This window comes from Macrobrachium nipponense, chromosome 16 (genome assembly GCF_015104395.2).
Source record: "Macrobrachium nipponense isolate FS-2020 chromosome 16, ASM1510439v2, whole genome shotgun sequence".
Lineage (NCBI taxonomy): Eukaryota > Metazoa > Arthropoda > Malacostraca > Decapoda > Palaemonidae > Macrobrachium > Macrobrachium nipponense.
The window spans coordinates 55,057,627-55,084,200 of record NC_087209.1 but is presented as its reverse complement, the minus strand read 5'-3'; the positions used below and the strand labels follow the sequence as shown (position 1 = coordinate 55,084,200).

The following is a 26,574-nucleotide window of genomic DNA, read 5'->3' as shown; positions in this document are numbered from 1 at the left end:
AGTGAGAGAGAGAGAGAGAGAGAGAGAGAGAGAGAGAGAGAGAGAGAGAGAGGAGAGAGCGAGAGATAGAGAGAGGCAGAGAGAGATGTTAATGCCTCGAGGTTCTATTATAGAGTAAAATCTCTTCCTTAACGGAAGCTGGAGAGGGCAGATGTCAAAAACGTTTTTGTCACGAATGCTTCCAGAAAGTTCGAATCTGATGCAATCTCACATACAAAATGTGCAATTCCCCCGTGGGACTTGACAAAGACATACACGTACAAGACGAGTCTGTTAAAAAAAACAGACGTACTCTACTCGATCGAAACGGAGGCTGAGCGACAATTAAGATTGACATGTTTTGATAACAACGCAAGACTCAATTCTCTCGCTATCACATGCGTTGACAGTTTATTTTAGGGAAGCAAACAGATCTCGCAGACCCTTTAATCTTACAGTGTTGACATAAAAGTTAAACATTCATAGTTTCGAAAAGAGAAAGAAGAATCTCTCTCTTTACGTTGTCACGACTTAATAACATTAACGTAAAGCAGGTTCTTTATAATTTGCGTAAAGCCGTTACATAAAAGAAACAATAGTATTTTGCACAACCTGAAGTACCTTTAACTACGAGTTATAGTTTGTAAACAATGATGGCAAAGGACAACGAGGGAGTATGATACGAAAATGTTAGTATAAATATTTATTTACAAAAGAAAGAAAAAAAATAATTGAATAATATTTGGACCGAGGTAAGTTTCAGGTCACTGCAGCGTAAACTTGATGTTCCGTTGTAACGAAGTGCTGTTAATTGCAGCTCTAAAAATGGAGGACAGTTACTAAAACCAATACTTAACTCCTCGTAAAGTATCATCAACGGCACTGCAGTTGCAGTAATAAATATGAGGGACCAGGTGATAAATCTGAAGTTCCTTTAGAGGCTGTCCAAGGCTGATATCCTCTGTGTTCGTAATGTGTCCGTCGCAGATTGACAAGTGTTGTAATCCTCCAAGATTGGTATCGAGAACTTTATAAAAACTCGATCACAGCTGCTCCTCGAAGACAAACATCCATGCATCAGCAGCGGGAGAACGATCAAACGGGCGTGACAGTGGTATAAAGCGCTGAAGATCAAAAGCAGGCATGCGTTGATGTGGAATAAAGGGCGCTAACAGCTACACACCATTGCAGCGATCCAAGGCGAATCCACTGCTCTCAGTAGACAAGTACCTCTCAGAGGCAATCCCAACCTCTCTAGCGTTCAGAGGATCACTGACGGCAAACTTGGGCTTTTCCCGAAAAAAAGTCTCTCTGCCTCCACGTCATCATGTAAAGGAAGAAATTATTGGATTAGAACTATCCTCCTTAACGACTGCAAAACAAATAACAAGCAAACAGCACCCAGTTACTAACAAGCAGCAAACATACGACTGCGTGGGCAAAAAATAAATAAATAAATAAATATACAAATAAACGAACGAAAATACTTTCGGGCGTGATACCCCCAACCTAATAGGTAAAAAAAAAATAATTAATTTTTTAATTTTTTTTAACAACTCTGAGACGAGCTTCCAACTAATTTTATATCTCAACATGTACTGAAAAAAAAAAAAAAAAAAAAATTAACGGCAACGTTAAATAACCTCAAGACCAGTAAATTATCACTTCCACAAACAAAACCAACGATATCGACAAATGAAAGAACGAGATGTTGCACCAAAGACACTGCAGGAAGAAAAGAAAAAGACGAAAACAAAACAAAAATCCAAGTGGAAAAGACATCACAGATTTCTAGAGAGGGCATCAGCGACGACATTGTCCTTCCCTTTCACATGTTTTACAGTCAAATTATATTCCTGAAGCATAAGACTCCAATTAGTGAGCCTTCTGTTTTTGTTCCTAAATTTGTTCACAAATTTTAAAGGATTGTGATCTGAATACACAACAATTGGATCAATGCTAGCTGTTACATAAATTTCAAAATGTTGTAGAGCTAAAACTAAAGCTAAGGCTTCCTTTTCGATTGTGCTATATTTCTTTTGATGCTCATTAAGTTTCCTGGAAAAATATGAAACAGGATGTTCAATACCTTCACTATCGTCTTGCAACAGCACTGCCCCTACTCCGAGATCGCTGGCATCCACCATTAACTTGAATCCCTTCTGAAAGTCAGGTGATTTCAAAATAGGATAGGTACTTAAAATGCCCTTTAATTTATCAAAGGCTCGTTGACATGTATCGTCCCACAAGAATCTAGATTTCTCTCTTAAAAGATTAGTTAAAGGAGTTACTATTTCAGAAAAACTGGGGACAAACCTACGGTAGTAACCAGCGAGACCAACAAATTGCCTTACATTTTTCCGAGTTTTTGGAGTGGGAAAAGCTAGTACAGCTTCAATGTTCTTTTCCTTGGTAATACTTTACCTTGTCCGACGTGATGTCCTAGGTAGATAACTTCAGCCTTTCCAAATTCGCATTTAGAAAGGTACCACTAAACCAGCGTCAGCAATTGCGCGAAATAAGGCCCTAATTCTATCGACATGGTCTTTCCAGTTGTCACTGAAAATAATTATATCGTCCAGATAAACTACACAACCCTTCAACCCATTCGTGATCATCCACATCATTCTCTGGAAGGTACTGGCTGCGTTACGCATGCCAAAGGGCATGACTTTACATTTCGAATAAACCTTCAGGTTTTGTTATAAATGCTGATATTTCCCGTGCATTTTCAGTCAGAGGAACTTGCCAGTAACCTTTTAAAAGGTCTAATTTACTAATATACTTGGCATTACCAATCCTATCTATGCGAGGCAGAGGGAAATTGTCAGCAACTGTTAGGTCGTTTACTTTTCTGTAGTCGAAACACAACCTGTCTTGTCCATTTTCTTTTTTCACTAATACAACTGGGTGGGGGAACTCCAAGGACTGCTACTTGGTGTTATCAAGTCATTCTCCAACATATAACTGACTTCCTTTCTCACAGCTTCAGCTTTTTGTGGATTTAACCTGTAAGGGGCTTGTCTAATTGGCTGGGCATTTGACTTTAGTACCACGTCATGCTGCAAACTACGCACAAGACCGGGAGTTCCTTAAATATTGACGGATGTTCTCTGAATAAATCCTTAATATCAGTAGCTTCCTGAGCATTCAGTATGTTTAAGCAAACTATCTGGGTTACACAAAATTTTAGAGTTTTTGTTTTCGCCATTCCATCCATAATCTTTGCTTTCCACTTCTTGTCCATTACCTTCTTTAGGTACAACAGCTGAAACAGATTTAACAGTGTTAGCTCTGGAAAAATATTTCTTCATAATGTTAATATGACACAGCTGATACTTTTTTCCTCCTCCCTGGAATTTTCCACCAAATAATCAACATCATTCAATTTCTTCTTAACCACTGCTGGACCTACAAACTGAGCCCTAAACTGACCTGGAATAGGAAGTAATACTAGTACTTGTTCTCCTGCTTCAAAATTTCTAACTTGGGACTTTCTATCATAATGAGTTTTCATTTTAGCCTGCGAAGTAGAGAGATTATTTTGAGCCCATTGCCAAGTGCTCCTTAATTTCTCTTTGAAAGACAAAATATAATCAAGAGAATTTACTTTACCACTACTCCCTTCCCAATGTTCCCTTAATAAATCAAGAGGCCCTCTCACATTGTGTCCATAGACCATCTGAAAAGGAGAAAAACCCAGAGATTCACTAGGGGCTGATCTTAAAGCAAAAAGCAATAAAGGCAAGTCCTTATCCATTCTTCAACATGGTCTAAACAATACTTAGTCAAAGCATTCTTCAAAGTCGAGTGAAATCTTTCAAGTATTCCCTGACTTTCGGGATGATATGAGGATGCCAAGTTGTGGTTTAATGCCAAGTTCATTCATTTTAGCCTGGAACTCCCTACTAGTGAAATTAGAACCTTGATCCGACTGTATCTCTCGAGGCAAACCATAACGAGAAAAGAAGTCCATGAGATGCTTAATAACGATACCACTCCTAATGCCTCTAACAGGTATTACCTCGGGAAATCTAGTGGTTCTGTCCATTATAGTTAACATGTACTGAAAACCTGTTTTGGTTTTTGGGTAAAGACCCACAATGTCAATAACAATTTGCGTGAATGGTTCTTCAATAGCTGGGATGGGAATTAAAGGAGCTTTAGTAATTTTCTGGTTGGGTTTTCCAACCATTTGGCACTGGTGACATGACTTGCAATGTCTGACTACGTCTCTCTTTACAGAAGGCCAAAAAAAATTATCTTTGACTTTGGACAGTGTTTTTCGTATTCCTAAATGACCACCCCATTCACTTTCATGAGCCTCTTGCAAAATAAAATGCCTAAACTTACTAGGTACTACAATTTGTTCCCTTACCTTCCACTCTTCATCAATAGATGCGGTCACTGGACGAATTAATCTATATAGGACATCATCCTTTAATACATAACTTGCTTCACTTAAATCCTCCTGTTCCTTTAGCTGCTCTGCTTCTTCATATATACTCCTCAATTCGCCATCTTCCTTTTGAGCACTAATTAGGGTTTGCCTATCTGGAAACATGCAACTAGAATCTGTATCAAAGTCTTCAGATACATTAACCATCGACTTAGACGAAAGATTTTTTATCTGCTTGGACTTACCTTTCTTTGTCTTTGGTTGAGTTTTGGTTTGGAAGCAGTCTTCCAAATTTATATCAGCTTCTCTACCTTTGACTACCTCTCTAGATTGGGCTCGGGTTACAGGAACAACAGGTTTAACATTTACCATAACACGTTCATTAACCACACTAGCCCCCTTTCGACCTTCTGATGCACAGGCTGTGCCACTACCTTGCATCACATCATTGCCTATCAACAAATCCACACCACTCACAGGCAATGCACTAACTACAGCCAGTTTCAACGTACCAGTTACCAAAGGAGATTCCAAATAAACTTCTTCCACAGGCCAAGATGTTACTGTATCTGGGAAACCCCCAAGCAACACAAAATCCTGACCTTTCCGTGAGAAATCTTTAGGGAGAGAGGTTTCCAGAATGCAGGACTGGCACGAGCCAGTATCCCGTAGCAATGCAACGATATTACCATCAGTTGCCTCAGATCCAACTTTCACTATACCTCTAAAGACAAAGTCTTCAAATTCCTTACCATAAGGCATGCTCCCACTCACCTCTCCTTCAAGACTAGAAGACACAGGCGGCACTGACCTACAATCCATCAACATAACTGGTTTAACCGACTTAGTTACTTCAGGACAATGTGACTTTACATGACCTTTCTTACCACACTTATAACAAACAATGTCCCGGGCCTGCCTCGCACCCCTCGAAGGCGATGAAGGACTTTCTCTACCCTTTATTACTTCCACCTTTTCCACACCTGCTTCCCAATGAGTTTTCTTCTTACCATAATGCTTGTGTGACAAAACAAACCTGTCTGCTGCCTTTGCTGCCTCATTCACATTATCAATGTTAAATTCTTCTATATGGATGCGAACGTCTTTGGAATGTGTTTTTAAAATCCTCCAACAAAACCAGTTCTCGTAACTCGGCAAATGTAGTTGCCTCCTCTGCAGCCAACCACTCGTCAAGTTTAACTGCTTTCTGGCCTGCCCATTCTACAAATGTTTGATTAAACATTTTACGCCAGGATCTGAATTTCTGCCGGTAAGCTTCTGGGATTAGCTGGTATGCATTTAAAACCATTTTTTTCACAATTCATAATCACTGGAATCTTCTTCTGCACTTAACGCTGCATAAACTACTTGTGCCTTACCAGAGAATGCAGATTGCACTAATACAGCCCAGAGTTCCTTGGGCCAAGCCAACTGATAAGCTACTTTCTCAAAAGCAACGAAAAATTTTCCGACATCTGACTCGCTAAACTTAGGAATTAGCTTAGTTCCCCACTTATCACTGAACTTAGCTGGCACAGAATCACTCATAGAAGTTTCATCGGACTTTAAAGACTTTAAAGTTATCTCTAACTGAAGAGTTTTACTTTGTTCTTCAAGCCTTTCTTTATCAGCTTCCATAAGAGCTCTCTTTTCAGCCAATATTGCTTTTTCTGCGTCCTTTTGCTCTCTTTCAGCTTCTCTCTGCTGTGCTCGTTTAGTGCGTTCGAGCTCCTGTTGCTCTTTTATGAAATTCGCTAAGTCAGATCCTGACAATCCAAGTTTCTCACCAATGGCAGTTAACTCGCTTAAAGTTGACATCTCGTTAAACTGAGCAAATGCTACTTAACACGAAGAACTATTAAAGTGGCCCGTAAAGAGAGAGAGATAAAAAAAAATAATACTTTTTCACACTACCTCACTGACCATTTGCCATCCTATCACGGTCGCCAATTTATGTCACGACTTAATAACATTAACGTAAAGCAGGTTCTTTATAATTTGCGTAAAGCCGTTACATAAAAGAAACAATAGTATTTTGCACAACCTGAAGTACCTTTAACTACGAGTTATAGTTTGTAAACAATGATGGCAAAGGACAACGAGGGAGTATGATACGAAAATGTTAATATAAATATTTATTTACAAAAGAAAGAAAAAAAATAATTGAATAATATTTGGACCGAGGTAAGTTTCAGGTCACTGCAGCGTAAACTTGATGTTCCGTTGTAACGAAGTGCTGTTAATTGCAGCTCTAAAATGGAGGATAGTTACTAAAACCAATACTTAACTCCTCGTAAAGTATCATCAACGGCGCTGCAGTTGCAGTAATAAATATGAGGGACCAGGTGATAAATCTGAAGTTCCTTTAGAGGCTGTCCAAGGCTGATATCCTCTCGTGTGTTCGTAATGTGTCCGTCGCAGATTGACAAGTGTTGTAATCCTCCAAGATTGGTATCGAGAACTTTATAAAAACTCGATCACAGCTGCTCCTCGAAGACAAACATCCATGCATCAGCAGCGGGAGCACGATCAAACGGGGGGCGTGACAGTGGTATAAAGCGCTGAAGACTCAAAAGCAGGCAGGCGTTGATGTGGAATAAAGGGCGCTAACAGCTACACACCATTGCAGCGATCCAAGGCGAATCCACTGCTCTCAGTAGACAAGTACCTCTCAGAGGCAATCCCAACCTCTCTAGCGTTCAGAGGATCACTGACGGCAAACTTGGGCTTTTCCCGAAAAAAAGTCTCTCTGCCTCTACGTCATCATGTAAAGGAAGAAATTATTGGATTAGAACTATCCTCCTTAACGACTGCAAAACAAATAACAAGCAAACAGCACCCAGTTACTAACAAGCAGCAAACATACGACTGCGTGGGCAAAAAATAAATAAATAAATAAATATACAAATAAACGAACGAAAATACTTTCGGGCGTGATAACGTTATATATATATTCTTTCACAACACGTAATGCGAAATCTAAACACACATCTTAAAACATCCTATTCTAAGCTATCTAGGAATCTGAAAAAAATGTTGCACAATCTACATGACATTTCAAAGAGGGGAAATATGCATTTTGAAAGTAGCAATATATAATATACCCCCCCCCCAGAAGATTTTTTATCACGGTGTTGAATCCAACGATTCGCAACGAGATAAATAATCAGCAACTACATTGTTTTTGCCACTAATGTGCTGCACTCTTAAGTTATACTGTTGCAGACACAAAGACCACCTGGTCAGTCTTTGATTATGATTTTTCATTTTCTTGATAAAGGATAGTGGATTGTGATCAGACAACACTACAATTTCTTCATTCCTAGGTCTATTCACATACACTTCAAATTTTTTCAATGCAGTGATTAAGGCTAAAGTTTCCTTCTCGATTGTTGAGTATACTTTCTGATGTTTTTTCAATTTTGTAGACATGAAGCACACAGGATGGTAGATATTATTTTCATGTTCTTGAAGTAGAACAGCTCCAACACCACAGTCTGACGCATCAACTTGTATCACAAATTTCTTGTCGAAGTCTGGATCTTGAAGAACTGGTCTTGAAGTTAAAATGGCTTTTACCTTCTCAAAAGATTCTTGATACTCTGGAGTCCAAATAAACTTAGCTTTGGGACTAGTTAAGTCTGTCAAGGGAGCTACTACGGCTGAGAAATTTGGGCAAAAACAACGATAGAATCCAGCCATGCCTAAAAATCTCTGTAGCTGTTTCCTGGTAGTAGGTGGGGTAGCCTTACAGATACCTTCTACATTAGCATTTACTGGAGCAAGAAGGCCTTTCCCAACTTGAAACCCAAGATACTGCACAGTTGCCTTTCCAAACTCACTCTTCTCTAAGTTGACTGTTAATCCTGCTTCTTGTAGTTTCTTGAAAACTTTCCTCAGAATCTTCAGATGTTCTTCCCACGTTGTAGAGTAAATCACGATGTCATCTAGGTACACACCTACTCCTTCTATTGATCCTAGCAATTGATCCATCACTCATTGAAATGTTGCGGGTTCATTCATCAGTCCAAACGGTAGAACAGTATACTGATATAGTCCAAATGGAGTAATAAAAGCTGACATCAACTTTGCATTCTCATCTAAGGGAATTTGATAATATCCTTTCAACAAGTCTATCTTGGAAACAAACTTGGCTTGCCCAATATTATCAAGTAACTGATCTATAAGAGGCACAGGATAATTATCAGCCACACTGATAGAATTCAGCTTCCTATAATCAGTACACATCCTAAAGGAACCATCTGGTTTCTTCACCAACACACATGGAGAACTGAAGTGACTTGAACTGGGTTCTGCTAATCCATGTTACAGCAAATAATCAACTTCCTTCTTCAAAACATCTCGATGATACGGTGATAAGCGATAGGCTCTTTGCTTGAAAGGTTTTCCATCTTCTCGAATCTTGATTTCATGCTTGGTCAGATCAGTATATCTAGGCACATCTGAAAAAATTTCTGGAAAACTTCTAATTACGTCACTTAAGTCTTCACCTTGTTCAACACTCAGATGTTTCAGTTTATCCTCCAAATTTTCCAAAATTGAAGAATTATTCATCTTGCTTGCAGTTCCTAATTCGTAGCCATCATTGTCTTCTGTAGATAAAGTTGTTTGGGTTACTGACACAGTTTCAGTTTTAGTTTCTGAGAAATAAGGTTTCAAGAGGTTCACATGTATCTTCCGTTGTTTTCTTCTTCTTTCTGGAGTTTCAATTCACATAAGTTCTATCACTTAACTTCTGAATTATCTGTAAGGACCTTGAAATTTATTAGTGAGGGGAAATCTCTTGACAGGTAAGAACACTAACACTTGTTGACCAACACTAAAACTTCTTAGCTTAGTCTTAGCATCAAATCTCCTTTTCATTTTCTCTTGACTCATTTTCAAGTTTTCTAAAGAGAATTTTCTAATCTCTTTCAACCTTTTCCTTAAATTCTTCACATACTCTCCTTGGCTTTCCTCTTGATTTTCTTCCCAATTTTCTGCAAGAATCTTCAACGGTCCTCTCACTTCTCTTCTAACCAAGTTTTTACCAAACCTTCACAACCATCTGTTATTAGTTAACCACAGTTCCTATCAATTATTAGTTAACCACACTCCCTATCCATTATTAGTTAAACACAGTTCCTAACCGTTATTAGTTATTAGTTATTACCTAACCGTTATTAGTTGCAACTAATAGAAATATAACACTACCTTTTTGGTATACCAACTTCTTTCTCTGCTGCAGTCTTGTCTTACACAATTTCACAAAAACCAGGCGCCGTTACGATATAATGTTTGTTCAGATTCCACAAAAGAAACTAAACAACACTAAATAAACTCTAAGAAATATCAAATATGAAATTCTCACAAGTTACGAGTGACCAATTTACGTTACGTTAATATAATCTCAATGATTTCGAGTGAGAGAGAGAGAGAGAGAGCGAGAGAGAGAGAGATCTGACTGCCTCGAGGTCCTAAGATAGAATGGAATTTTCTTCCTTTACAGAAATTTGACAGGGCAGATGACACAAAACGTTCTTGGCACAAAAATTCTAGAAGCTTGAAATCTGACACAATCTTCATAAAGAAATGTGTAACATGCACGTGGTTTTGATCAAAGATACGCGTACCAATCCAGTCTGTTAAAAACAAAAAAGACGTACTCTACTCGATCGAAACGGAGGCTGAGCGACAATTAAGATTGACATGTTTTGATAACAACGCAAGACTCAATTCTCTCGCTATCACATGCGTTGACAGATTTAGGAAAGCAAACGGATCTCGCAGACCCTCTAATCTTACAGTGTTGACATAAAAGTTAAACATTCATAGTTTCGAAAAGACAAAGAAGAATATCTCTCTTTACGTTATATATATATTCTTTTACAACACGTAATGCAAAATCTAAACACACATCTTAAAACATCCTATTCTAAGCTATCTAGGAATCTGAAAAAATGTTACACAATCTACATGACATTTCAAAGAGGGGAAATATGCATTTTGAAAGTAGCAATATATAATAATATATACTATATGTGTATATATATATATATATATATATATTATGTATATATACATACATATATATATATATATATATATATATATATATATATATATATATGAATAGCTTGATCACAAAGTATATAAAACGTAATGCTATGTATAAATAAAGGTTTTTCCCACGAAGGAAAAATGAAAAGCGAGATAGCCAAGCACTTTCAGTCTAGTAAAGGGTCGCACTAGACCGAAAGTGCTTGGCTATCTCGCTTTTCATTTTTCCTTCGTGGCAAAAACCTTTATATATATATATATATATATATATATATATATAGATATATATATATATATATATAATATATATATATATATAGAAGCTATGAGCTAACAAAAACTGCAAATGTCCTCTACTCGGAATTAATGTATTTTCATATATGCTAACAGAAGGGGATCTTTTTTTTAGTTGATAAGAAACTCGTCAGCTCATGGGCTCGAACCACGGAACCAAGAATTCAGGACGTACAGTGGTTCGAGCCCATAAGCTGACAAATTTCTTATCAACTGAAAAATAATCCCCGTTGGGTAACATATATGAAAATATATTAATTCCGAGGTAGAGCGACATTTGTAGCTTAATGCTTGTATATGAATCACGGTGATGTAATAAAATTCACAATTACACACACACCCACACACACACACACACACATATATATATATATATATATATATATATATATATATATATATATATATATATATATATATATATAAAGAGAGAGAGAGAGAGTTTCAAGCCCCGGTTCCTAAATTATTCTATGAACGGAATAGAATTGCCAGATTGATAGAATAATAATGATCCATTTGCTTCAAAACCGATTTTCCCGTTGAAGATTCACTGACATACGATGTAATAGCTGTTCTTCTTCTTCTTTTCCGTTGCAAGGAAAACCTGACCCTCCGCACAACTGCGGCGTTTCAGCTGTGACAATCAGTTCGCTGCAGGTGGTCTGTTTGCCCGGTGACGACGGAGGACTCAATCAAACGTTTCTACTTCAGGTAAGGGATAGTTTAGTGTGTCACCTATTTTAGATTAGTCTTGATACACAACGAATATTGCTGTTTCTATCTACTTTGTCCCCTACAAAAGTAATCCAGGAAATATTGGCCGATTCCTTATGATTTGTATCAGTACTGTCGAGGATTATTTATGATAAGTTGAAAACATTTGTGATATCTCCATATTGTACAAATTCTAAATAATTTTGTTACAGCTTCATTTTTGTGTAATTTGAAAGTGGATAAAGGTTTTTGGGCTCAAACATGGCTCGATTATTACAACCGTTAATATTATCAACCAAAACATAACGAAACTTTGTCTCTAATGTCAAGACGAAGGTCAACAACTGCTCAACAACTGCACAATTTTTCATTTAGAAAGATATGCATTAGTAATGCAAATATGTATTTTTATACACCCACGCCCAAACAATCAGGAAATATCTAAATTAGTGGCAGCATTAGCAGGGGAGGCTTCAGCAATGGAAGATGAGGAAGGCTGTTCTTTTCTCTGTGTGATGTACCGAAGGTACCAAAGCCACCATTGTCAAGGATCCACGATAACCATAAAAAGGCGCAAACCTCATTTAATTGTTTTTTCACGATATGCAATAACCATGTGAAAATGTTTAATACCGATGTAAATAATGGCTTGGAAGAAGTTTTGTGTAGAAAGTTTCTTAACGGTATCGTCGTGTAGGGAGGAAGTTAATCTCAGAATCATATGAAATTGTTTTTTATTTGGAAGATCGTTTACTGCGCTCCTTACAGCTATAATTATGAGAAGATGTATCTTATTTGATTGCCAGTTATAATATGTATATATCAACTGTATAAATTCTTTCAAAAAAAATTTTTTTTCATAGCAATAGTAAAGTAGAGTACAAGTAAGAGTAAACTAAAGAAGCTAGGAAATTTTTTTTTAGTTAGACAGGTGGTTATTATTCTCTGCACACTGGTTAGAGGCTGCTATAAAAAGCATAAATCTCTCATTCGTTGGCAGTTACTCAATCCCTTTGTAAAACAGATAATGGTCAGTTTTGTTTCATGCCACGGAAATTAGTAAAAGAACAAGTACTGCACAAAGAGGAAGAGATTATAAACTTCATAATTTTGGAACTAAAACATCCATTTGACAGAGTACCAGGACAGATAATCAAGTGGGCATTAAGAAGGTAAATGGTCCTAAGAAAGCCCATTAAGCTAATGATGTTACGGTACTATTGTAATAGATTTAGAGTAATGACAGTTGCCTGCAGGTGTATCTAGAAAATTTAAGATTAAAGTTAGTGTCCTTCAAAGATCAGGTCTGAACTCATTGCTGTTCATCAAAGTACTGGAAAAGCTACGAGAAGCGGCCCCCCTAAAAAAAATGGTTTGACAAGTTGTTTAACACAGATGACCTGTTGCAAACAGTAGACTATAAGGAGGAGGGGGTGAAAATGTATAAAAAGATGGATGAGAGGAGTGGCGTGAGGAGGACCGAGGATCAGTACTGGTAAACGCTAGAAAACATGAGGTGACTGGAAAGGATGAAAAGGAAAAAGGAATGTCAATAAAGTAGCTGTGTGATTATTACAGGAAAGTAGTTGAACTCTGTACTGCATACCAAATAAAATTGGTGGTGTGAATATACATACAATACAAGATCAAAACACTGGTGACAGTTAAGAAATGAGTGTTTAAAAAGTTCAAAGAATAATAGAGCTTCTATTCTATATGGAGGTTGCATACACACCATAATGAAATAACTTGTAACGCAGCTTCTTAATACCATACTTTCTTTGGCCCTGTTTTACAGACAGCAGGGGGAATTTCGAACCCACGGATCTTTCCTCAGATTCAACTGATCCCCTTTATATCTTTCGCCAATTTTAGCTAAATTTCCATGGGTCTTTTTTTCATACTTATATAAACCCCCATAGATCTTTCATCAAATTTACCTAAACTCCAATAGATCTTTTTTCAAATTTTGCTAAAACCCCATAGACCTTTCATCAAATTTAGCTAAACTCATAGATACTCTGTCAGTTTTAATCAAACCTCAGATCTTTCGTCAAAGTTAGATAAACCCCTAAGGATATTCGACAATTTAGCTAAACCCTTCAAGATCTTTCATCGGATTTAGATAAACGCCCATCGATATTTCGTAAAATTTAGCTAAACTATCATATATCTTTCGTCAAATTTAGCTCAGTGGTCTATTTTAAAACTAAGATATACTTAACCTAAACCCCATAGATCTTTCATCAGATTTAGCTAATATCACATAGATATTTCGTCAAATTTAGCTAAATTACCATAGATCTTTCTCCAAATTTAACTGGACACCCATAGATCTTTCGTTAAGTTTAACTAAATTCCCACAGATATTTCGTCATATTTAGCTAAATTCCTATAGATCTTTCTCTAAATGTAACTGAACGGCCATAGATATTTAGTCAAATTTAGCTACACTCTCATAGATTAGCTAAAATCCCATAGATCTTTCCAAAAATTTAACTAAATGCCCATAGATCTTTCGTCAATTTTAGCTAAACTCCCATAAATCTCTCGTCAAATTTACTATACTCCCATAACTCTTTCGCCAAATTGCGCTATACTCCTAGATCTTTCGCCAAATTTAGCTAACTCCCATAGATCTTTCGTCAAAATTAAGTAGACTCCCACAAATCTTTTGTCAAATTTAGCTAAATTCCTATAGCTCTTTCATAAGATTTAGCTAAACCCCCTAGATCTTTCGTCAATTTTAGCTAAAGACTCATAGATCTTGTAGTAGATTCAATTAAGCCCCCATAGATCTTTTGCCAAATTTAGGTCTTTTGTTTAATTTAGGTAATCACAAAAACCTTTGATGAAATTTAGTTAAACACTTATGAATATTAAATTTAGCCTAAAATCCACAGATCTTTCGTCAAATTTAGCTTAACCCTCTATCTAAACCCCATAGATCTTTTGTCTAATTTATCTATGACCCCACAGATCTTTCGTCAAATCTAGCTAAATTCCCATATATCTTTTTGTCAAATTTATCTAATAACCCCACAAATCTTTTGTCAAATTTAGCCATAACCCTACATATTTCGTCAAGTTTAGCTAAACCTCCATATACCTTTTGTCAAATTTAGCTTATCCACCAAAGATCTTTCATCAAATTTTGCCATAACCCCATAGATTTTAGTCAAATTTAGCTTACAATCTAAAGGGAAAGTGCTGGGACCTTTGAGGTCATTGAGCACTTACTCGAGGCGTGTGTGTGCTAAAATCTACGGTCAAATAGCACTTGGCTTCATCAACGAAAATTTAAATAGATACACTATATATTATTAGAAATAATTGTGCTGTACTATTTAACATCCACATTATTTATCTTTTACGTTTTCATTCCAATAAATAAATCATGAATGTCCTATCCTAAGATTTCTCTATCTTTAAATCATGGCGAAACACCTTTTTCAGACCTTTTTAGGCTTTTCCATAAGGCTTTCCTACCCCCCAACAAGAACAACAACAGCAAGAACAAAAACACCAACAACAACAACAGCAAAGAAGTTTGTAGGCTTACTCCCCGAGTAAGTAAAAATGTTTGAAAGGTGAACTGGAGAAAAGCCTCGCAGTTGTACCATGAAGCCATTGTTAGGAGAGGCTGGAAAGTAAGATGGAAGAAAGAAACCAGGAACTGAGCTACTGTGAAAGGAATGAAAGGTGTTGCAACTGGGCCTGAAAGGAAGCTACAAAGAGCCCAAAGTATTGCTGACAGTGCACCGTGTGAGGTGCACTGATGGCACTACCCCGCTACGGGGCCGTGAAGAATATAATGACAAACGAAGGAAAGAAGAGCGTTCGGAATTTTGAAGTAATAAAAACTGCAATTTGGAGTTTAAGGACCGACGTAGACAGAAGACGTAAGGAGATTCTGCTAAACTCTCTGAAAAAAGATTTTATTGGTATCGTTAGTGCATTAGAGAAGTCTAATAACTCAGTCCTTAGTTATGTATCCAATAAAATCAATTACACATACACCATAAGTATACAATTGTTTTGCCAAAATTAAAACAACATTAAATAATGGCTTGCATAGAGTCAGCTGTTAATGGAAAAGAAAGATAAAAATAGAGCGACAAAATTGGAAAATGCTTGAAGAAAATTTTCCTGCACAAGTGTTTTATAGCCACCCATTCATATACTACCTTAATGCCTTTTATGTACTTCTTGTGCGATTTGAATTAAGTAAATGACAGTGATCAATTTACAAGATAAGAAACACGATTTGATATTTAAAAGTTTTCACCTTGAACACTGCTTGGCTACGGTGAGTAAATATCATATGGTAAAGGCATTATGCAAATGCCACAATATAATGCGCCGAAGATAATTGCCCACCATCTGTATATAAAGATTAATTTCATACTTGTTTAAGAGAATATTAGCTTTATATTTAAAAGAAAAATACCCTGCCAAAAGACAACAAAACTCTGGTAAGAATTGCACATCAGTACATGATGAGAGCATTCTTGGTCTCACCCTAGTACTTATTAAGTACGAATAGACTTAGCCTACATTTGAGAGACGAGTTTCTAATAACAATATAATTGATATAAAGGATTTGGACTTGTTGTATGGTAATCTAGGTGTCATAAGCAAACTTATTGAATGATCTCTCTCTCTCTCTCTCTCTCTCTCTCTCTCTCTCTCTCTCTCTCTCTCTCTCTCTCTCTCTCTCAGGTGTTCCAAATTGGCTCAGAACAGATACCAGTTGGAGAAGTGAAGTCAGAGACGCCCAATTTCAACTTGGCCAACCTCCGGCCTGCAACGCCCTATAAGATAGTCGTAGTTGCCACGAACACCATGGGCACCTCCAGGGTCATTGAGCTGAAAACCTTCACGTCACGAGTTCTGGAAAATCAGCAGGAAACTAATGCAGGTCAGATACCATAAGCAAAATTTGACGCTCCATGACAGTTAATGTACAGCTATGCTCAGAACTGATGCTACATGATTGGATAGGATTTCGTTCAAAATTCACTAACTGGCAGCCTAACATGCTCCATATTTATCTATAATTTCTATACGAAAACACGATTATTGCATGCAATAAGGATACAATATGTTCCATAAGAGTGAAATCTGTCATATATTTCTGAGAGAAAATGTCACGTTTAGCCAAATTTCAGAAAAACATACAAAACATTTTCAGAACTGTCGTTTACTCATCGCTGATGCATTTGACCATAAAGAAGTCGTCATCAGATCTCAGTTCCATTGTTAAACAGAAAACGAAAAAAATTGCCATATCATTAATATTACTTCCAAAGCAATCATGAAACTTTAAATGGTCCTATTTGATTGTTTTTATGCTTAAACACTGAAAAAATGTAAATATCTGAATACAAAAGCAGAATGCACCTACTGATATCAACGAGGGAATGGAGCACATGTGACATAACCACTTGAGTGGCGGTGCAACAAGATAGTCGTAACATATGTAGGTGTAACATATGTAGGTCTACAATGCGTTCTACAATGAGTAGAGATAATGATATTTTCTTTAAAACATTTATTTTATATTTGTTAGACGAATATTTGGATGTTCATGCAAATAGAATTATTTATGATATATTTCTTAACCACTCCAAAAATGATGACTTACTAGCAAATATTTGCCTATGCAAATATTCTTTTGCCAAAGCCAAGATTTTGTTCCTAGGCCTAAATGTGTCAGATTTCTTTACTTTACCCTTAACATTCACATCTCTATATTAACAATTTCTGGCCAGAAAGCAAATGAGGTTATCCACACATTCTTGCACTTCGAATTATGTTATGAAAAAATAGATTATACACCAAAAGCGAGCAGAACTTTCAAGAAAATAATATTTTAAGCCCGTTAAAAAAACAAGAGTTCCGTATGCCTTGATGTTAATACTAGTAAATATTTTTATTAATAGCCATCTTCTCCATATAATGAAAATCATCATCATCTTTTATTCCTCAAAGAACAGGCAATCTCTGCAAATAGAGGGCTTAGATTATTTTTTTAGGCCTATAAATCATTTTGCAACATCCAGGCAGCTTAAACACAGCCTAAATCTTCAACATTAAAAAAGACTTATTGTAATTCATCTTCCTATTTTGAAAATGTTGTTATGACTATTGAGCTTATTAGGTCTACTGTTATAATGCTGCAGGGGTAGTTATGTTGACCAGCCTGAGGAGCATGTTAAGTGCACTGTCATTGATGGTACCGCTAACCTTATCACACCATACTTTGAACTAAGCAATGTGAAAAAATTATCTGTCAAATCACACAGATTACGAATTATGCTAATGCATAAAAGGTATCATATTTATATAAACATAAGGGAAATAGTGCTAGCTGTGAATTCGCAAACTTTTTGACATGTATGACATTAGAATTAAAAAAATAACACTACTTGGCAACTTCACGTTGAGTCTGAGAATCTGGACAATGCAAAAAGAATCATGTCGCATCAGATTTGAGCATCACTGTACTTGAAAAGATATTCTGTGGTAATTTCCTGAATTTAATTGAAACTCCGTCACAGTCAGATGTCATATAACCAATGGCAAATTATTTGTGATATTATCCTGTTTTTAATCTACACAATGTTTTCCTGGTGCATCTTTGAATTTCTACACTGTCTCGCAGCACAAATAAGCTCTTTTCAGGTTTCTCCTATTGGAATTTACTTTGCTCAGATCAGTTCACAAATCTCATTAGAGTAATGAAGGAAAGTTTTGTGTACATCAAATAACAATAGGATAAAGGCGCATCATAAGAAAGAATATATTACCCATTTAATATTAGACTGAATGATGACATGACACTGCAAGGGAAGAGATATTTAGGAGCAATCATGTCTAGTAGGAGTTCTCTTGAGTTGAAATTTACAGAAGAGAGAAATGACCAAAAAGACAATGGGCAGCCAAATAACATGTGAATATCCAATAGATTGAAATTACATACTAAAGTAATATCTGTATTACTATACAGAATGAAGTTGGTAGGACAGTAAAATCATATGTAAAAGTTTTTGTCGATTTGATAATAAGGGTTTAAGAAGAATATTATGAGATAGATGGTAGGAGAGCGTTAGAAATGATACCATGGGAAATATTATGGAAATTCCGTATACAAAGAGATATTGAGGGAACGAGATACAGAGGGCCAGGAGATGTGCTTCACACAACCCCTGTGAGAATGTTGATAGCTTGGTTCCTGTTAGCACCAGAAAGGTTGGAAGCTCCAGGCCTACTTGGATGAGAACTATGAGAAGGGAAGATGGAGATAAATGGAGTTTTGTAGAAATTAACGCACAGGAAAACCAAGAGTACAAAGTAGCGAATTCTGCAGAGGCACTTTTGCCACACGACCTCGAAGGCGATAATGATGTCCATGATGATATTAGAATTTTGGATGGCACTGAACTCCACTTCTACTGTCTTCTCGTACCACCTATATTCTATGTGATAATGATCACGTTTTCGTTAATGATTGGCAATTGATTTTTATATAGGTAATCACAAGTGGAAGTTTTTTTAAAATGAAACAAAAAGTTGTTAGGCAATTCATCGGAATTTCTGATCTTAGTTGTCAATGGACATCTTGTTCCCGATGTTTTCTGTAAGCAATCGTCATGTGGTTAAAGCAAGTCAACCAAACTTGTTTAAAGTCATAAGATTACGAAATCAAGAGATCTGATGGCAAATATATATCCGAATTTTACAGAGCGTACATTTGAAAGTAACTTAACTAATAAATCATGAGGCCTTTCAAAAATTCCGTAATGTTCATTACTAAGCCCTGATACTGAAATAGTTAATTGCATTTTTAGGCGAAGATGACGTTTTCATTTCTGTATTGGCTCATTTTTTATTTATTGTCCTTTTAGAAGCTGCACGCGATCGAGAAAAGGAAATGGGAATCCCTGCGTTCGTGCTCGTAGGTGGAGGAGTGATGTTGGTTCCGCTCATCGTCGTTATAATTGTGGTTGTTCGGCTGGAAGTGCGTCGGCATTCCCACATGCGAGGAAGAAATGATCAGGGTGGGAGGCCGTCATCCGCACACCCTATGGACACTCCTTACACTGAATTTGCTTACGAGATCTCTGCGGACATCGACGAATGCGATCCTGACATCCTCTCTCATACACAAGGTTTTTCACTTTGTATTTGGTTTAAATATTCCTTTTTCTTTCCTTTAATTCTTGGTAACTGGATTCAATAACCACGGATTCCAGATCCATTGTATACCCAGAAGGTTATACCCGACCTTTTCGGAAAGGAGACATAGCAAGCTAACCACGCCCAAAGATACTATCTAAGGAGCATAATCTAGATGGACAGCTCCGTAAGAAAGTTACTGAAATGTTTCGGAGAGCCACTAAGTATCATCACTAGATGTTCGAAAATAGCTTTTTGTGTCCCTACGTACTTTGTCTAAAGGTGAATTGGTCTAGGTCAAGGTAATTCATTTCTGTTATATATTTTCTTTTTGACAAAATAGTTTACGTATGTATAGGAATATACCCATACAACCACTGATTACATCATTTATGGTACTTTGATGAGACTAAGAAAACACCAATGAGCATTCATTTTAAATCCAATAATAATGTGACAATTACTGCCATGGGAACTACATCAAACGCAACCTAATAGTCTTCATAGAACAGAAAAATGTCATAGTTTTAAACAGCTAGATTACATTGTACTAAGACCTAAGTAAACCTCAGCAACCCACTGGCAAAATGTTTAAAGACTAGATATGATACTATCATCTCCAAAAGATCACGCGTATCTATTATTATAGTCGCTGCACTTGTTTTCCCACACTTGACAAATGGCGAACAATCTAACAAAAAATGCGGAAAAAAATAGAGAAATCCCATTTTTCTTATGGTTTATTTTGGATTTTCCAGAACCTTGTGTTAATTCTCATTCTTTTCAAAGAATCTAAATCTCGAGATATTTTTTAAAGATGCTCGAGTAAAACAGAGAGAAATTGTGTTCTAGAATATCAGAATAACAGTAAAATAGTAACAAAAATCTCATTCGTGTTCCTTCACTAGACATCTCAACCATAACAAGAAGCTTGTCAATGCCAGAATCCTACAGTATCTCACAGATGGCTCTCAAGTAGTCGTGAGCTTGATGAAAGCCTCCAGGAAGTAACTCAACTTTGAGAACTCCTCTATCCATTTTACTCTAATTGTCTTTTGAAGATGAGATGTTGCTTGGTCACCAATGAGGACAGCGTGTTTGTTGCCAGGGCTTCAGATGTCTTCACTAAACATGAAATCTCTATCTGCAAGAACACCAGTTCCTGTTGGAGAGACCAGTATTAAAGGAAGAATTGCAGATCACCTTTAACTACCATTCAGCCCATAGGCAGCATTAAAATGGGTTAGGTCTGCTAACAAAGTCAATTGTTTATGTGCCTCTTGCATATAAATGTGACCTGGTACAGCCATGCCCTACCAAAATATAAGCCACTAACAGACTTCATATAGCATCTTAGCTCTGGCTTTCCTCTTTGTTTCATCAATTCATAAAGCCAACATAGACCAGATACGACCTCTCAACTTTGGATTGCTTTCTCATAAGAGCACAAGGTCATCCTTGGTAGATCCTGCATGTGTTTCATGTAACCAACATGATTCATGGATTAACCAATACAAAAACCCACCAGCAGACAAAAGGCCATACCTAACACTATAAGATGATCTGTAAAGGTGGCCTTAATATTCTCACCCTAAACTATCACAAGTTTGAAGAAGAAAGTAGACTGTCTACTTGAAATGATCCCAGACGTCCCTTCCCCTGGATTGCAATCTGGCTCAAAGCCTAAGACAAGAGGATTGAATACAACAGTCTTTTAAAGTTCCTGATCTCAGAGTTCTCCTTGCTGCTGTCCCCCTTACTTACCCAACACATCAATGGGTGATACAATGACAAGGGGATTCTAGGAGAACTCAGGTTGCCAGATCTCAACACCAAACATGAAACACAAGAAGGGTGAATAGATGAGTGAGACTGTGCTCTTCTTATTGCCAACCACCATCTGGGCTGGCTTCTTAACACTGAAGGAACATTAATGAAAGACCTGAAGAAGGCTTAGCAGTTTCTGGAGGCTCCCAAGGCTTTGCAATACACCATCACAACCATAACAGATAACGATGGAGTGACCTAAGCCGATGTTGTGCAAAAGCTCCCCTTGAGACAAAGGCAAAAAGGCTTCCCTACACATCTGTCCTTTGCATATGCCACCACAAAGTCAACAGAGCAATGAGGAAGTACACCCCTAAGGCAGCTGAAGAAAAAAAAGGGGTTAGGCAGCCTCCTAGGGCAATTGCAGTGGCCACCACAACCTCAACAGATGCCGCTTCCACCAATGTCTATACAACAGACCAAGCCTTTGGCAAGAATTTTCAGGTGGGCACAGGCACCTTTGAATTTATCTTCTTTGCATCATTGGCAGACCACCAGAGGTTCATGGCTTTTACCTATGACTTGTGGCTGCCGATAGCACTTCCATGCCATCAGAAGGTCATGGACCCACACTCTCCACCTCATGAAGAACGAATACTAGTGAGATAACATCATTGCTAACATCCAGATGTCCCTCTTCATTGCGTACTTTCTCAGACACTTTGGCCATCAACACCATCACCAGACCCAAACAGGCATCCATCTCTTTGATAGGCTCCACGTAGTACCTACACATCCTCCAAGAATTCTTGCATGGCCTGAAGTCCAGGCTTGAACAAACCCCCAGGATATCAGCAAAATATGACACGTGTTGTCATACATAAAAATGACAGATCCCTAGCCCACTCCAACTTCTGCCACCTGCCACTGCCACAAAAGAGACCTTCAAATAAATGTGGTAAAAAAACCCAACAGCTCCTGGCACCTTTGTAATGGTTAGAGGCACCTCAGTCTACAGAAGGATACTGACCACTAAGACATATCCAGGTCAGGGATTATTAAGCCTTTCGGTGGCCACACATTTAACTATTCCACATACAGAACTCTGGCCCCACATTCCAAAGGCCAAAAGCTAACATCCTTGGTGACCTCCCATCCTGTGTTTGCTAAGATGATGACATTCACATATTTTGCAAAAATTTAAAAAATCACCTAACCCAAATCAGAACCATGTTAAATGGCCCCAACAAATGTATCTATCAGCAAGCAACATCAGCCCCTTAAACTTAAAAGTGTCAGCCACCAGAAAATACATGACTCCAATCAGCCTCAAAGAACTACAGAAATCCACAGGCACATAGATTCCTCATAAGGATTGCACAAACCAAGGCCATTCCCCTGTAACAATGCCCTCAATGAAAACAACAACTTAACATTTCCCAACCCCTGGAGCACAGCGAGGATTTCTCTGTCAATGGTGCTATTTTTTTCTTTCTACTGGAGTAAGTTCTGCTGAAGAAACATAAAAGTTGAGCTTTCTTGTTGAGTTATTGCTCAATTAAAGCAACTGTTGCAATGTTGATTGCATCTTCTGTCTGCCCGGGGGTTGGGAAATGTTAAGCTGCATTTGCCAGGGTTTCCTTAGTGGCTTTAATGGTGTTGTGCCACGGCCACCTACAGAGGAGGCCTGGTCACTGGATTGTGACGTAGGCAGCTTGAGTCCATAACCACAGCTGTGCGTGACCTCGACCATGGTAATTGCTACTGTTTGTTTCCCATATGATCAAGGATATTCCATAGTTAAGTTGCCTTATTATCAATGCCTTTCCATTCTTCAATAACTTACTTATCATTAAAGGATATTTGTAGCTAGAATAATTTATATGAATCACGGTGGTGTGATGATTATTCATAATATGGCTACGTGCGGCAAACGTTTGAATTTGTTAACATGATAGAGGGGGTTGGATATCGATTCTAATTACGAATATCCGAGTTCAACGGGGATTTGTAAGTGGTATAAACTTATATCCTCACTTGTTAGCCGAATCAATAATGTCACTGAAGTCCTTATTTCTTCTCTGTCTGCTGGGCGGTGGTTCGAACCCACGAGAGGACGAAATTATTAGGTATCAACTAAAAAATTCCCTTTTGGTTTACATATATGAAAATATATTAATTCCGAGGTAGAGTAAATTAAATATTAAAGAATATTTGTAGCTTGAATAATATATATTTATATATAATATATATTATATATATTATATATCTATATATATATATATATATATATATAAATATATTATATATATTATATATATATATTTATATATATATATATATATATATATATATATATATATATATATATAATTATATTATATACATATATATATATATGTGTGTGTGTGTACATATAAAAGAATTATATAAATAAATAAACAATTATAAGTTCCCAAAATAAATTTCTTCAGATTCAATAAAACTGAGAAATAGATCAGAATCTTGGCCAAATAAGTACAGGGGACTGAGGGAGGGAAGGGAGAAGTTAACTGGAAGGATGCGTTTTTGTAAATTTGCAGTAAAGTGCTGGTGAACTCGAATCATTCATGCTCAGTTTCCTTCTAGAAGTAGGTGTGCATCTCTTTTTTTAAAACCACATACAAGCCTAGAGACGCAATTGTTTTTCAACAAGAAGTATGGACAGATGGCTAAAACGGGATAGCTGTTGTAGCTGCAGCAGAGATGCAAACGAAGGAAATTAAACAGTTGCACAGAAAAAGAAGACAGACCTACCAAGATATTGGCAGTACAAGGATGATTATGTGCATTTTCAGCTACTAATGCTGATCCTCCAGAAGCATTGTACTTCTTTTGTGGAGAGAGGCTGGCCAACAGTAGTTTGAAACTAGCTCACATCCGTCACCTGAACACAAAAATCAGTATCATGTTGGCAAACCAGCGAAGTTTTTCAAAAGAAAGCTTTCTGAATTTAGATTCTCCCAGGAAATCCTCCAGAAAGCCTGTACAACTTTTCGGCAATTCTTTGGAAGCATCTTTAGCTGTATCTTTATTAATTGCTAAAGCTAAAAAGCCATTTAATATTGATGAAGAACTTATATTGCGAGATGCAGATATGTTGGCTGGAATAATGCTGGATGAAAAGGCAGCTAACCAACTACAGGCTGTTCCTTTGCTACACCAAACTTTTTCTCGCTGGGTAATGAAATGAGCACAGATGTTGTTGACCAAATCATGAATATGCTGAAACCAAGCCAGTCTTTTTCCTTCCAAGTTGACGAATCAACTAACGTCAGTGGCAGGCTCAGCTTGCCCCACTTTTCAGATACATTGACGATGATATTGATGAACACATACTATTTTGAAAAAAATTAGAATACACAACTGGCAAAGCCATTTCATTGTCATTAATCACTTCTTCTCTGAACAAGGGCTCAGCTAGAAATCTTCATGTGTTTGTGTACAGATGCCACTGGCAAGGTCAAGGGACTCATTGCAAAGATTAAAAAGGAAAATCCTGATTCAGAGTGGATTCATTGCATCATTCGCAGAGAATCATTAGCATAAAAGCAGATGAGTTCACAGTTGCATGGGATATTGAATGATGCATTCAAAGTAATCAATTTTATAAAGTCAATGCCCCTAAATATTTATCTGTTCCACAGACTGTGAGAGGTCATAGGCTCTGAGCACATGCAGCTACTAGAGGTGCAGTGACTGTTTTCTGGAAGGATGCTCACCAGGTTGTTTGAGTTGCCAGATGAGGTTGCTTCCATCTTATCAGAACATGGATCTCCTTTTGCCTCATTATTTGAAAACATTACTTGGCTTTCACAACTGGCATAACTTGGAGACATATTCAGCAATCTAAATGAGTTGAATTTATCTCTGCAAGGTTGTGATGCTAACATTCTTAACTTGTATGATAAAGTTACTCGTTTTCAAAAGAAAATAGAGTTGTGGAAGGAGACATGCTCTGGGGAAGATTTTGTGCATTTTCCTCTGTCAGATGATTATTTTTCCAACAACAATGATGAGAAAAATACTGCAAAACCAGTCATTGCAGAGCATTTGACCAACCTTACTTGCGACTTTCAGTCATACTTTCTTGACATATATGAATGATCAATACAGCTGGACTGGGTTAGAAGCCATTCCTCCTATTTGAAAATGAGAGGAAGCTGCTTCTTATTTGCTTTCAGGAAAGTCTGTTAGAAGAGTGTGTAAATCATGGACTCAAAATGATATTTGAAACCTCAAATCTTGCACAGTTTTGGAGCTGTGTAAAGGAGCACCCTAACCTTGGATAGAAGGCTCTGAAAATACTTCTACCATTTGGGTGTCTGCCTACCTTTGTGAAGCATCTTTCTCCACATTAAATGTTATCAAATCAAAACAGAGAAACAAACTAAATCTCAACCTGGAACAAACAAGTATTAATTATTTAGTAAGCTTCAAGCATTTTGTTGTTTCATTGTTCTTTTTATTTCAGTATATGGAATTGCATCTCATTGCTCAGCACTCACACTATGCGAGTTCTTAAAATCTTATCTGCATTCTCCTTCCAAATTTAGTTGCATTCAAAATAAGCCAAGGGAGTAAGTACAGCCAACGAAAAAGTTTGGAAACAACAGTGAACTCTGGTTTGATTATGGTGAACTTACCAGTGCACACCTCTAAGGCAATGAAAAAATTACTTCCTTGCACCCATCACAATTTATAAGGGGATGACATCCCATGCAGCAACAGAGGGCAAATAATCGTCTGTGACACCAGCACCAGCCACCCTAGTTCCTTAGTTTCAACATCCTGTATTTATGCTTATCCAGCGCGTTTTCCCTCCCTCCAAGAGACTACAGCAAAGTTGATGATACAGAATTTCATCTGATATTTAGCGAAGAGTGGTGCAAAATTTTGAACCCAGTTGTGCCTATAGTGTCAAAAAAGTGAAATTAGTAAAAGAAGTTAAATTCCTGGACAGTGGTTTGGTCCTTACATGGGACCCCTATTTCCATCCAACAGATGCAGAAATGTCACATCTTTATGGCAATCGAAAGATGTACAAGATAGCTGGAAACAATGCTGATGTTGGAAGAGATGGCGCACGCCAGGCACTCCTTCACAGTTAAGGTCAGCTGTTTCAGTGGTTCTTATGGCAT

The 26,574-nt window shown here is 37.3% G+C and overlaps 1 protein-coding gene across 1 annotated transcript in view; it reads left to right on the top strand.

Moving 5' to 3' along the window:
* Nucleotides 1-26,574, top strand: part of LOC135195701 (uncharacterized) — a 249,855-nt gene that overhangs the window by 193,742 nt on the left and 29,539 nt on the right. Inside the window, 3 exon segments of the mRNA XM_064222101.1 lie at nt 11,331-11,443; nt 16,169-16,367; nt 19,357-19,620. Coding sequence (XP_064078171.1) covers nt 11,331-11,443; nt 16,169-16,367; nt 19,357-19,620 — 576 coding nt within the window.